At 36.3% G+C, this 13627-nt stretch overlaps 1 protein-coding gene across 2 annotated transcripts in view; it reads right to left on the reverse strand.

Annotated features, from left to right (window-relative positions):
• Positions 1-13312, reverse strand: part of LOC150105035 (2',5'-phosphodiesterase 12-like) — a 90628-nt gene extending 77316 nt beyond the window's left edge. The window contains exon 1 of one of the 2 annotated variants that reach the window (XM_090396109.1): positions 12379-13312. In XM_090396109.1, coding sequence (XP_090252235.1) covers positions 12379-13211 — 833 coding nt within the window. In that variant the 5' untranslated portion in view covers positions 13212-13312. Of the gene's footprint in view, positions 1-12355 lie in introns of both variants that reach the window. The other variant, XM_090396110.1, reaches the window with a different exon arrangement.
• Between the last annotated feature and the right edge of the window lie 315 nt (positions 13313-13627).

Raw genomic sequence — 13627 nt, forward strand, 5'->3', positions numbered from 1 at the left:
CAAAGTTCCTGGAAAAAGAGGCAGGGGTAGACCATCAAGGAGATGGATGGATGGCGTGTGTGGAGTGACTGATCTTCATAGAGTTGAGGCTGCCAGAAAGGCAAACAACAGGACTACATGGCGAGGCCTAGTGTGCAACATCATCAAGCATCGGAGTGACCATACAGCATCTGTAGATGCCCAGTGAACACAGACAAGGCACCAGCAAACACAGTATCTAACTAAAGATACTGTGTTCAACCGACAAAGTGTTAAAATTCGTAAACGTGTTAAAACTAAGATATATATATATATATATATATATATATATATATATATGTATATAGTGAATGTTGTTATGGCAGTTTCACATATTATTGGAATTCGGTTGAAGAGAGTTAGCATTCCAACTCAATTGTCAGCTTGCTTTTCAGGCGATTTCCGAAAAATATATAAATACTGGAGTTAACTCACAACACATTTTGTCTAAGTGTTACTTAACACTTGTGAAGATATATTGAGCTTTGGTTGAAGGAGGAAACCTTCAACAATAAAAATTAATAAACAACAAGCAATTGGTTGAAATGTGGGCATGTGGACAACACATGTTCACTTCAAATCTGACAAAACAGCAAGGGAAGGGGGAAGCAATAAAACCATATTGTTTTTCCCTTCATCCCTCTTTTATTACTCGTCATTCTGCTGCTACAAATTAAAATAGTGGCAGAATGTTCATTCCATAAACATTCTGCTGCTATTTTTTTTTTAAGTATTCATCATCATCATCATCAAATTCCTGCCATGTACCCTCAAGGGGGTGTACAGGATATGATAGTACTACATGAAAAAAATTACATCATTACCAACTTTCTATCTACAATTTTCCTCCAAATCAGATTGTTACTTGTCAAGACTCCAAAATTATCAAATCTTATATTTCTATCGTCTAAGGCACTTTGTACCGTATCAATCCACCTATATCTTGGTCTTCCTCTGGATCATTCTGTTGCCAACCGGGCAAATAACACTTGTTTTGCTAATCTTTCTTCGCCCATTCTGTTTAAGTGACCATACCACCTGAGATCAGCTCCGCTAAAGCATTCCTGGATGCTGACAATTTCAAGTTCTTTCCTAATATCCTTGTTTTTAATATGATATTGCCATTGATGCCATCTGTTCACGCCCCTAATCTTTCTCAGGACTCTCATATCTGTGGTCTCTAGTCTTTGGTCAAGTGTTTTACTTCTGACCCAGCTCTCAGATCCATAAGTTAAAACTGGTTTGAACACTGTCTTGTATACAGCTAATTTAGTGTTCCGACTAATTTCTTTCTTATTCCATATGAATTTATTCATTTGACTTCCCAACATACCTGCTTTTCTGATTCTGTTGTCTATTTCTATATTTAATTTACCATCTTCAGTAAAAATCGTGCCTAAGTAGCTGAAATATTTTACTTCTTCCACTGGTTCTCCATTCACAACACAGTGGACATTTTCAATGATTCTGCTTATTTTCATTGTCTTTGTCTTTTTATTGCTGACCTTCATACCATATCGATAACAACAGCTATTCAATTTAGTCAGGGAATTTTGCAGACTTGTAGCAGATTTATTTAGAAGTATAACATCATCTGCATAAAGCAAAGAGCTGACATTAACATCTCCAATTTTGATAATCATGTTTAATACCACTTTCCTTCATAATGTGATCCATATAGATAATGAATAACAGAGGGGTTAATATACATCTTGTCTCACACCATATTTAACATTAAACCTGTACTTCCTTCCATTCTAACTTCTGACTTACAACTCAAATAAAGACTAAGTATTGCTTGATATAATGCTCCGCTGACACCATATAACTATAGCGTATTAAATAGCTTCTCTCTTGGCACCTTGTCATATGCCTTTTCCAAATCGACAAAACTTAAATACAGATCTTTATTATATTCCCATGCTTTCTCGACTATTTGTTGTAAAGTGAAGATCTGATCCTGACAGCCACTATCTGGCCTGAATCCGGCTTGTTCTTCACCAAGCTTTTCTTCCACAATTCTTCTCAACTGTTTCTCAAGTATACTTGCATAGATCTTGCCAGGAATACTCAGTAGGGAAATACCTCTGTAATTCTCACATTCAGTTTTATTTTCCTTTTTATATATGGGTACTATGAGAGCTCTACTCCAATCATCGGGAATTCGTCCCTCTGTCCAGGCTTTCTGAACTATGCAGTGCAGCCACTGTAAGACTCTTATACCACCATACTTCGGCATTTCTGGTCAAATATCATCTACTCCTGCTGCCTTTCCACATTTCAAGCCTTTGATGGCTTTTTCTACTTCAAGTATGGATATGTATTCCTGACTGCATGCCTGGGCAGTGTTTTTTACCACTGTGCTGTCATCACTGCTTGTTTCATTTAGCAGTTTTTCAAAGTAATTACTCCATACTTCAAGGATATCTTTTCTCCCGTTTTCATGTCACCTTTATCATCTCTTACTCCTTTTACAACACTCTTTCCTCCATTCCTAAGCTTCTTCAACAACCTCCAGAATATTTTGCCACCTTCTTGATATTTATCTTCTATATTCTTGCCAAAGTTCTTCCACGAGTTTTGTTTAGCTAGTTTTACACAGTGTTTAGCATTCTTGCATTTGTCTGTGTATTCTCTAAGAGCACAACCTGACTTATTTGACAGGAACTTTTGATATGCTTTCTTCTTTTCCTTCACTGCCTCTTTAACTTCCTGTGTTCACCAGGGAGTTCTGATTTTTTTATCCTTGCAGACAACCTCACCACGTGCCTCTTTGGCAGAATCAATCAATGTTTTCTTCAGAGTTTGGCACTGAATCTCCAAGGTTTGATTCCTGTTCTCAAACTCTTTCATTTTTTCTTCAATAATCTTTGTGTATTTTAGTCTACAGTTCACATCTGAGAGCTGCTAAACATTTATTTACTTTAAAATTTTCTTACATGTTATTGTTTTCAATATGAAATTCAATTTTATCCTGCTCAAGACTAAATAGTGATCACTTCCAATTTCAAATCCTCTGTACACTCTGGTGTCCTGCACCAGGGAGAAAACATCAATATCAACAATAACATAGTCAATGAGAGTTTTCTTATTCCTAGCCTCTTCTCTCCATGTGAATTTCTGCACATTTTTATGTTGAAACATGGTGTGAGTAATAACCAGTCCATGTCCTGAGCAGAAATCCAGCAGATATTTGCCATTATTATTAGCTTTGCTCTTTTCTCCAAATTTTCCCCAAACATTTTTGTATGTCTGACAATCACTTCCTACTGTGCTATTTAGATCCCCAACAAGGACCAACTTTTCTTTTTTCATTGTGTCAGTTGATTTCTCTAGAGCCTCAAAAAATTCCTCCACTGCTACCTCAGTAGAACCTTCTTTGGGACCATAGGCACAAATAAGTCTCATTGTCCAGTTTCCCATTCTCATATTTGCCCACATTACTCTACTTGAGACTGACTGCCATTCAAGAAGATTAGCCTCGTATTTTGTGTTGAATACTATGGCTACTCCTTCTTTTCCTTGATTTTCATTGCCTGAATATAACATTTTTTATTTAATGCTCAGAAAGATCTCACCAGTTTTTGTCTTTTTTGTTTCAGTCACCCCTATTATGTCGATCTGGTAGTTATCTAATTCCTCAGCTAGCTCCATTTCTTTGCCGATGTTGAAAGTTTATTTTTCACTTGGTTAGAGTATAATATATTTAGTTTAATCCTTATCCAAGTGTGAGCAAACAAAATTTGCGCCTGAAAGTATCTTCAGGACTGGAGTAAGGTGGTACAACACCAGGGCAACTCGTTGCAAAGGTGGAGCAAGATACCAACTCTCCTGTCTCCGTATCTCCTATATATAATGCAAAACACATCTCCTTGCGGATATGTCTAATGTTATGCATAAAGGGAAGGGCCACTACCCAGACTAGTTTCGACCTTTATTGAGGTCTCTTCAGTGGGAGCCAGGCCCAAGCTGAGATACCAGGCAGAAGCATTCGCAGGTCATCTCTACCTATAGGAGTTGCCAAATGGTGTGCCACCCTTTTTTAATAAATTACTCTGGATTTAGAGAACGATGTTGAAAGTTTATTTTTCACTTGGTTAGAGTATAATAAATTTAGTTTAATCCTTTATCCAAGTGTGAGCAAACAAAGTTTGGGCCAGAAAGTATCTTCAGGACTGGGGTAAGGTGGTACAACACCAGGGAAACTCGTTGCAAAGGTGGAGCAAGCTATCAACACTCCTGTCTCAGTATCTCCTATAATGTAAAACACATCTCCTTGCGGATATGTCTAATGTTATGCATTAAGGGAAGGGCTTACCCCAGTCCTGAAGATACTTTCAGGCGTAAACTTTGTTTGCTCACACTTGGATAAAGGATTAAACTAAATTTATTATTACATTTCTTTGCCATTCAGGCTTTTTACATTTTACAAAGTCAGCTACTTTGTTCCAGTAGCTGACTTTTCGCTGTTTGCCCTGGTTCCCTGGTGAAAACAATGGGGGCCTTGTTTAACCGGGCGACGCCCTAGCCGGCATGAAATTTTGTCATGTTGTACCATCATTTTTTATTTCATTTAAATATTCATTTTATTTTAATAATTTTTACTTACTTATTCAATTTTAATTTGTTTTGTTTGGATAATTAAAATGTATAGATTTATTTGGTTAATTTAAGTCTGTGGACCACCTGTCACATCTTCGCAAACCATAGGTTGAGAAACTGCTATAGGGTTCTCTCACCTTATGTGACCGCTAATTCATAAGTAGTATAGAAATAGAAGACATGACACAACATAAATAAAAATGAATTTTAATTAGGAAAAGTATTTTGGAAAATTTTCTAGTGTTTTTTAACTTTTTCTTTTTTTTGGGGGGGAAGACCCTTGGCCTCCTCCCTGGGTGCACCACTGCGTGGTTCATTATTACACCTATATGCATCTAAATTACATAAAAATAATTAACTATTTTAACTAAAAAAAAAAAAAAAGCTGATAATTAATGAAAAATACTCCATTATTGCAATTCTAATCCAAATACACATTCGACAATATTTGCTAACATTTTTAATTCCTCTTATTATATTGCATTGCTGAACTGCATCCTATGTCAATGTTATTAAATTATTTGTTACTTGCCCATGGTCTAATTAAAACCATATGGAACATAGTAATCTCTTGAACTACTACCTGTCTTATATTGTCACTACACTATTTCACATTCAGATGACATTTCACATTCAGATGAGCACAAATATCCTCCTATTACTAATAAGATTAGTAATAGGAGGATATTTGTGCTCTTGTGCTATTACTAATAACAAATATCCTCCTATTACTAATAAACTACTAATAGGATATCCTCCTATTAGTACTGCTATAAGGCTGTTTGTTGGAGGATAATTTTGATATCAATCAAGAGTGGAGACGCCAATGGGAGTTGGAAGGTTCTGCAAGTCTGGACCTGCAAACTTGCAGGTCCAGACTTGCAGAACCTTCCATGCATAGAAGAACCACCACCTGGATATGACCTTTCACACAAAACTTGAGTTACCCTAAACCGGCTAAGGACTATCCACAATTGATGTGCAGACTTTTTTTTAGAAGTGTCAGAAAATTCGTTTCCCACAATGTGACCGTGGAAGTGAGAAGCAGACCATCGTCATATTCGCCAAGAATGTCCACTGAGAGCCTACGAAGGAGAGGAACAAGATTTCCTAGTTCCAACATTCGCGACCATTGACTGGATTAATAACTTAGATATAAACCTGTAACATCTGACTGACAGAAGCCTCTTAATTTTTCGTATTTGTAATTTTTACTGGTGCTGTTTATATATTTAATGTGTTTGTGTTATATACATATATTTAGAGATGCCAAGTTTAGACTTTTTATATACACATGCCTATTTTACATTCTAACTTTATACATATTTTTATATTTGTTATCTATACTGTATGTTTCTTTTCCTTGCGATGTAATAGCCATATGATAAATAAATAAATATGGTGTCCTGCAAAGTGAAGTAACAGATACAGATGGAAAAATCAAAGAGACAATTGTTGTGGGAGAACATTTTTAAGTAAAATTAGTGTCAGAAAGGGGGGTATTAGTGAATAAAGAAGTGATGGCCAAACTCACCATGATAACAGTGTTACTTAAAACTAAATTTTGGATAAAAAACTTCATGTGGGTGAAATTTTTTTAAGTAACACTGTTATCATGGTGAGTTTGGCCATCACTTCTTTATTCAGGGAGTATTCCACAGCACTATTACCAGTTCAGTTACTCATCTCCTGATCCCCATGAAAACCAGATAACCATGCAGAGCTACTCAAGATGTAGCTGAATCACATTCTTATAAAGAGGGATATCTTCATTTGTTCCTTTGAGCTATTTTCTGAACATTTGCAATATGCTCTCCAAACTTTACAAACTCTGTGCCAACCATTACCCCCAAATTCCTAGCTTTATCAATTTCTTACAATTCAGTCCCATCAATGATACACAGCACATAATCTTTTCAATCCAAAGTTCATAACTATATATTTTGCATCACTAAATTGACAATGTCGTCTGTCTATAGGACAAGCTTATACAAGATTCAATGTTTATAACACCAGCAGGCTGCCTGCTTCCAAATGCACAGATCTAGCAGGTAGAGAGGTCGAGACATTTACAATCACAAATGATCTTGCACAAATTGTTCACATGCTCACCACTAGCAATCCATTAAGTACACTGCGAATGTTGTCTGTCCTGTAGACAGTTCAGATCACAATTGTGCAGATCTTTTCCCCCATCGGGCAACACATACCATACAAAACCATTAACATCCATTGTATAGCATTACAAGAAAGCCCAGTGCAATGATCTTCGCAACTCCTATGCTTCTTTTCCCAGGTTAGATTACAGTTTTCAGGCATCTGAGCCCAGCCGATGTACAGAATGAATCACAGAAATAATTCTTATCACCATGGAAACATTTATTACCCACTCCACCCTAAATTTTTATCTGGTATCTAAACTCTGGTTCTCCTATTTGCCAGTGTACAAAAAAAAAAGTCAGGCATACTGCAACTGGCTTGCATACAAAACTCCATATGCTTATACTGCATACACCAAAGCCTGGAATAGCTGCAAGAAAATTATCACCAAATCAAAAACAGACTTTTGAGAGACCTAAAATCAGAACACTTGCATCTTGCCCGAATGCAGCCATGCCTTCTGGGTTCTTGCCAAAGCTATTTAACGTAACTTCTGTCCAATACTACTCCCATCACTATTACACCCAGATGGTCAACTGCATCATTACTCACAGAAAAAGCCAACCTCCTGGCTTCGTATTTCTTCTCCAATTCTTGCATAGGTAATCATGGTAAATGTTCTCTAACCATTCCAAACACTCAAAGCTGTGTTCAACCTTTCGCCAGAGATCAGAAAAAGTTTGCTCAAACTGGACACCAAAAAGTCTCCTGTCCCTGATGGTATTCCTTTGAATGTTCTAAAAGTCTGTGCTCAAGACTTGACTCCCACTCTATGACACCTATTTAAACTTTCTTATTTCACTGGTCTTTATCATGCAGTCTGGAAATTAACCCATATACAACCTATTCCTAAGAAGAGTGATAAATCTTTACCTTCAAACTATGATCCAATTTCTCTCGCCACAATTCTTTCTAAAGTAATGGAAAGCACCATCAACACCTAACTTTTAGGTTATCTTGAAGCCTCTCATCTAATAAATGACAAAGTATGGATTCCATCACTGCAGATCAACAGGGAATCTACTAACATATGTCATCCACCTCTGGTAAAACACCATGGAAGGTTTGGTAAATCTAAAGTGATTGCACTTGATATCTCCAAGACTCCTAACCGAGTCTGGCACAAAGGTCTATTAAGTAAATTCCCATTATTTGGTCTGCTCACTGACTTCTGTAATTGGACAGCCAGCTTTCTGACTGGACACTCCGAGTGATGGTAGAATCTCTCTTGGCACAAACATATCACAAATATTGCCATCTCTGCATCCAAAAAATTGGATGCAGAGATGGCAATCTCTTTTACTAAGAGCATTACTTAACTCCAAACAGCCCTTACTACCTATGCAAATCACAATTCCATTGAATACTGCTCTCACAACAGGGGTGGTACCCTAAGAAAGGCTGGTACCCTAAGAAAAGGACAGGCAGAGTGATTGTTGACCTTTCACTCACTTTCATATGCATTGTTTCTGCAGTCCACATCCTCTATAAATACTTCTATGGGCTGCTGTTCATCAGAATTGGCATCAATAATTCTCCTAATATCTGTCAAATCCATCCAAATGCTTGCAGAAGCCAATCAACACTATCTCTTAGTTCAACTCCAAATACACAGAACAAATTCCTCCTCCTCTTCGTTCATCCTCTCCATTGCTGCCCTATGGCACAGTCTTCCATCTCGTGTTTCTCAAGGAATACGATCCACAGCCTTTATGTAAACAAGTTCCTTATTGCCATGGTACTAGTGTGCTATATTATTATTATTATTTGACACCTCCAGGGAGTCCAAAGACCCATAATGAGAGTGTGCCAACAGCATCGAACAATTGGTCCCCCTCCAACTACTAACTGCGCTCAAACTTACTTAACTGAGCCATTAGTAGCAGAGGCTCTACCAATCGACCAACCTTGCAGGCAAGGTTTACCAACCTTTTGTGGATGGGTTTTCCATAAAAAAAAAATAAATAAATAAAGAGTAGTCAACGAAAAGCAGTAAGATATGCTGCTTTGAAACTAGGCATTCCTAGAACAACAGTTCACCGAATTCTCAAAACAAAATTACACAAGTGAGTATACATAATTCAAATCCCAAAAATATTTCCAGAAGAAGAGTGTAAATCAAAAGATTAGCCATGATTTTAATCATGAAAGAAAGTAACACCTAATTTGTTGATAATTTATTGTTTGGCAAGTAAGCAACATTTCACATCAGCAGCAAGGTTAATCACCATAATTGACATATTTGAGGGAAGAGGGACATAAGAAGTTTGCAAACATGAAAGAGATTCCCTTAAAGTGAACATCTGATATACTTGAGGAAAACTGAAATTGCATATAATTTGTAAATTCCTTTTTGAAGAAGGCATTATGAATGGCAAAGCTTGTTTAAACATGCTGCAGAATTGTCTTGTTCCTAAGACAATCAAGACTTATCTACAGTCTTTCAGTAAAATAGGGCACCTTGCCACTTTATTGCCAGGGTTCAAGAATTATTTAAATGAGGTTATTCCCAATAGATGGATTGGAAGAGATGGGCTAACACCTTCGCTATCTCACTTGTCTGCAGTAGTTTTCCCTTTTTCCCTCCCACCCCAAATGATATGTTAAAGCCAAAATTTAATCAATAAAGCTTTGATCTCTAAACAATCTTCATGCTTAGGTAACAAATGTCAACACTAAAGCTCTCAAACATGTTCAGGGGACTTCAATATTGTGCTTTGTATCAAAATAACAGTGGATACAATTAACATTCCTAAATTAAATCTTGGATAAATTTCCTGTATGATGCATTTTGCTTATATCTGATACAAAAGTACTGTCATTCAAATTTGAAACAGCACAAAAACTTTATAATCACCCTGTACAGGCTTCCATATTTTTTTAGTCCAGTATCAAGCAAATCATGAAGAAGATTGTATTCTCATTATTATTATTCAGGCCTCCATGGAGTCAAAAGACTCATCGTGGGAGGTCCTTCCTAAGAACATAAAGTCTGTCAAGACTCATCGAGGGGAGGTCCCCCCCCTAAGAAACACAAAGTATATCATACCACTCCTTAAACTCATTGACTGTTCTCGCCCTCACCACTCCATCAGGCAATGCATTCCACGGCTCAACCACCTTCCATGCAAATTGTATTCTCATATGTCAAAGCTTTTGAAAACATTCATATTAATTATTTTAATAGTAATAGCTCAACAACCCCAAAACAATTTATTAAGCTGCTATTTAACAGAATCTCAGACTAGCATCCAGAGAACATAAAAAAGGAGAACGAAGATAAACTAAAAAAAATCTTGTCAGAGAACACATAGACATAATTATGGAAACACGATTACATAGTTGAACTGTAAATTAAAGATGCCAAGAAATTATATTCTTGGCTTAATCTTTTATTCAAGTGTAAACAAACAAAATTTGAGCCTGAAGTATTTTCAGGACACGACAACTCATATATAGAGGCCAATGACTTCGCATCAATTGCTTTAGTATCCAATAATACAAAGCACATATTCTTATGGACATGTATAATGCTGTGTTATGGGAAGGTTCACTGCCCAGACTGGTTTCGACCTTTATTGAGGTCTAATCAGTGGGAGCCAGACCCGGATGTGATACCAATGTTGGAAATTTTTTTTCCACTTGGTTAGACTATAATAAATTTAGTTTAATCCTTTAATCATGTGTAAACAAACAAAGTTTGCGCCTGAAGTATCTTCAGGACTGAGGCAACTCGTGGTAAAGGTGGACCAAGCTCTCATCACTACTTGTCTTAGTATCTCCCATAATGCAAAGCACATTTCCTTGCAGACATGTATAATGCTATGCATTAAGGGAAGGGCCACTACCCAGACTGGTTTCGACCTTTATTGAGGTCTCTTCAGTGGGAGCCAGACCCAGAGGTGGTGATACTAAGGCAGAAGCAATGGAGAGATCATATTTACCTATACGAGTTGCCAAAAGGTGTCTCACCTTATTATTAACTTACTCTGGATTTAGAGAAAGATGTTGGAAATTTTTTTCCACTTGGTTAGACAATAATAAATTTAGTTTAATCCTTTATCCAAGTGTAAGCAAACAAAGTTTGCACTTGAAGTATCTTCAGGACTGAGGCAGCTTGTGGTAAAGGTGGACATTATGGGAGATGCTAAGACAAGCTCTAATCACTACTTGTCTTAGCATCTTCCATAATACAAAGCACATATCCTTGCAGACATGTATAATTCTTTATCCAATGACACTTGGATAAAGGATTAAATTAAATTTATTATAGTCTAACCAAGTGGGAAAAAACTTCCAAAATCTTTCTCTAAATCCAGAGTAATTTAATAATAAGGTGAGACACCTTTTGGCAATTCGTATAGGTAAATATGACATCTCCATTGCTTTCACCTCAGTATCACCATCTCTAGGTATGGCTCTCACTGAAGAGATCTCAATAAAGGTCGAAACTGGTCTGGGTCCGCTTTTACCACAAGTTGCCTCAGTCCTAAAAATACTTCAGGTGCAAACTTTGTTTGCTTACACTTGGATAAAGGATTAAACTAAATTTATTATTAAGGTGATATCAACATTGTAGTAATGCAGAAGTCATATTTCCATATTCAAGCCAAAAGGTGTTACACCTTATTATTAAAATACTCTGGATTAGAGATAGTTGTTGGAAGTTTTTCCACTTGGTTATACAATAAATTAAAGATGCCAAGAAATTATATTATTGGTTTAATCCTTTATCCAAGTGCAAGCAAATAAAGTTTGCACCAGAAGTATTTTCAGGACAGGAAAATTCATATATAGAGGCTAATATCACTTGCCCTAGTATCCCATAATGCAGAATGAAGGATTAAACCAAGAATATAATTTCTTGGTATCTTTAACTATAGTATAATCATGTGGAAAAACTTCCTGCAACTATCCCTAATCCAGAGTATTTTAATAATAAGGGTGACACCTTTTGGCTTGAATATGGAAATACCATGTTGGTATCACCTCTGGGTCTGGCTCCCACCGATGAGATCTTAATTAAGTCGAAACCGGTCTGGGTAGTGAACCTTACCATAATGCATAGTATTATACCTGTCCGTAAGGATATGCACTTTGCTTTATGGGGTACTAAGGCAAGGGATGTGAAGTCATTAGTCTCTCTATATAAATTGCCCTGTGCTGAAAATACTTGAGGCGCAAACTTTGTTTATACTTGGATAAAGGATTAAACCAAGAATATAAAAACTTGGCATCTTTAATTTATAGTATAACCAAGTGGAAAAACTTCCAATAGTTGAACTGGTTGGCCAAGTGGGTGAAATACATACTCTCCAACAGCCTGTAGGTTTGAATGTCACATAATGCATGGATATTTATAAAGCTAACTCTGGACAAGCTTGTATTCTCTTTGAACTTATAAGACTTTTTTTTTTACAAAAAATAAAATAAAAACATCCAAGGGTTGGGATGTCTTTATATATCATTACAGAATCAACTAAATCTTGCTGTCATTAGCATAATTTGAAAGGACTGGTGTTCTTATGTTATTCTAGGATGCAAGTACACTTTATTCCAGTAATGTTCAATTTACCTTTAGTAATTTGTGTTCCATACCTCTTAACATCTGTTAAGTCTTTTGTATATAAGTGTCTTTCTTCAAAGGGATAAACACCTGATGCTTCCTTCACAGTATTCAATGAAACTGCTTCAACATCAAACTTGTTTTCATTTTCTGACCTAAATGTGCATTTGATTTTTAATCTCCTTCCTATGTCGTTGTCTGATGTCACCAAACAATAACCATTTCCTGCTTCTATCCACACATCTGATTCTGAGTCTTTCAAAACACAATCATTACCTTCTATCTCTTTTATAGCAGTCTTCGATTTATGCTTTTCATCTTCAAAGAGAGATTTATACCATAAAAACTCGTGATTAGTAACTTCGAAATCAACTTTTGGACATAGTGGGAAACCAGCCATTATGTAATCAGGCAAGCTTACCACTGGGTTATTCACACATACTTCGTATTTTACATCCCCAATATTGAGTACTGCTCCATTTTTCCATGCATCCTTATTTTTTACATGTGGTGAAACAAATTCGCCATTAAAACTGAGTGATATTTCCAAGTTTTCCAATAACTTATCTATTTCTAAAACCAGTTCTCCTTCACCTTCCATTATTTTCTTCTCTCTCTGGACATGATATGATATACTTTTAACAACAGAAGCATATAATGATTTCAAGTTAGCATGTTTACAAGGGCGGAATCTAAACAGTTTCTCTGACATATTTAAACAGCCATATTTAAAAGAAAGTAATAAACGTTTATGATCGTCTTTAAAATGAACGGTTGCCTCTCTCTTCCTCAAGGTTGATAATATTCGTTTAGAGTAAGGAATGTCGGAAAATATTACTAGTGCGTTGCGAAGTATTGTTACCATCCTGAAAATATATTAATAATATAGTGATTGCGCATTTCGCTTTCTAAAAAGTACATCATTGTACCCATGATGTTGAATTTAAACGCAAACTAAAACACACCATAAACACAGCACATGCAACAAACATGAGTGCAGACAAGACCACACGAAAAAAGCGCCAATCAATCATCTAAATTGAGTTCAAAAATCGCAAAGGAGTAGCCAAAACGAAGGCATAATAATAATAAAAAAAAAAGTCATGAGAGAGAGAGAGAGAGGAGTTTAATATTGAGGAAATAGAATTTGCATCCTAAGCGAACGAGGAAACACAGTTATAAGTTCGAATCTAGACTAGAGAAAACTTTTCGAAGCTTTTCTTCGTCTGGTTCAGAATTAATTGAGTTCCTGCATAGGCTGTTCGGGAACGCAGATTTTTA

This window comes from Typopeltis vanoorti, chromosome 7, assembly GCF_054136105.1.
Source record: "Typopeltis vanoorti isolate ZY-2024b chromosome 7, IOZ_Tvanoo_1.0, whole genome shotgun sequence".
Taxonomy (NCBI): Eukaryota; Metazoa; Arthropoda; class Arachnida; order Uropygi; family Thelyphonidae; genus Typopeltis; species Typopeltis vanoorti.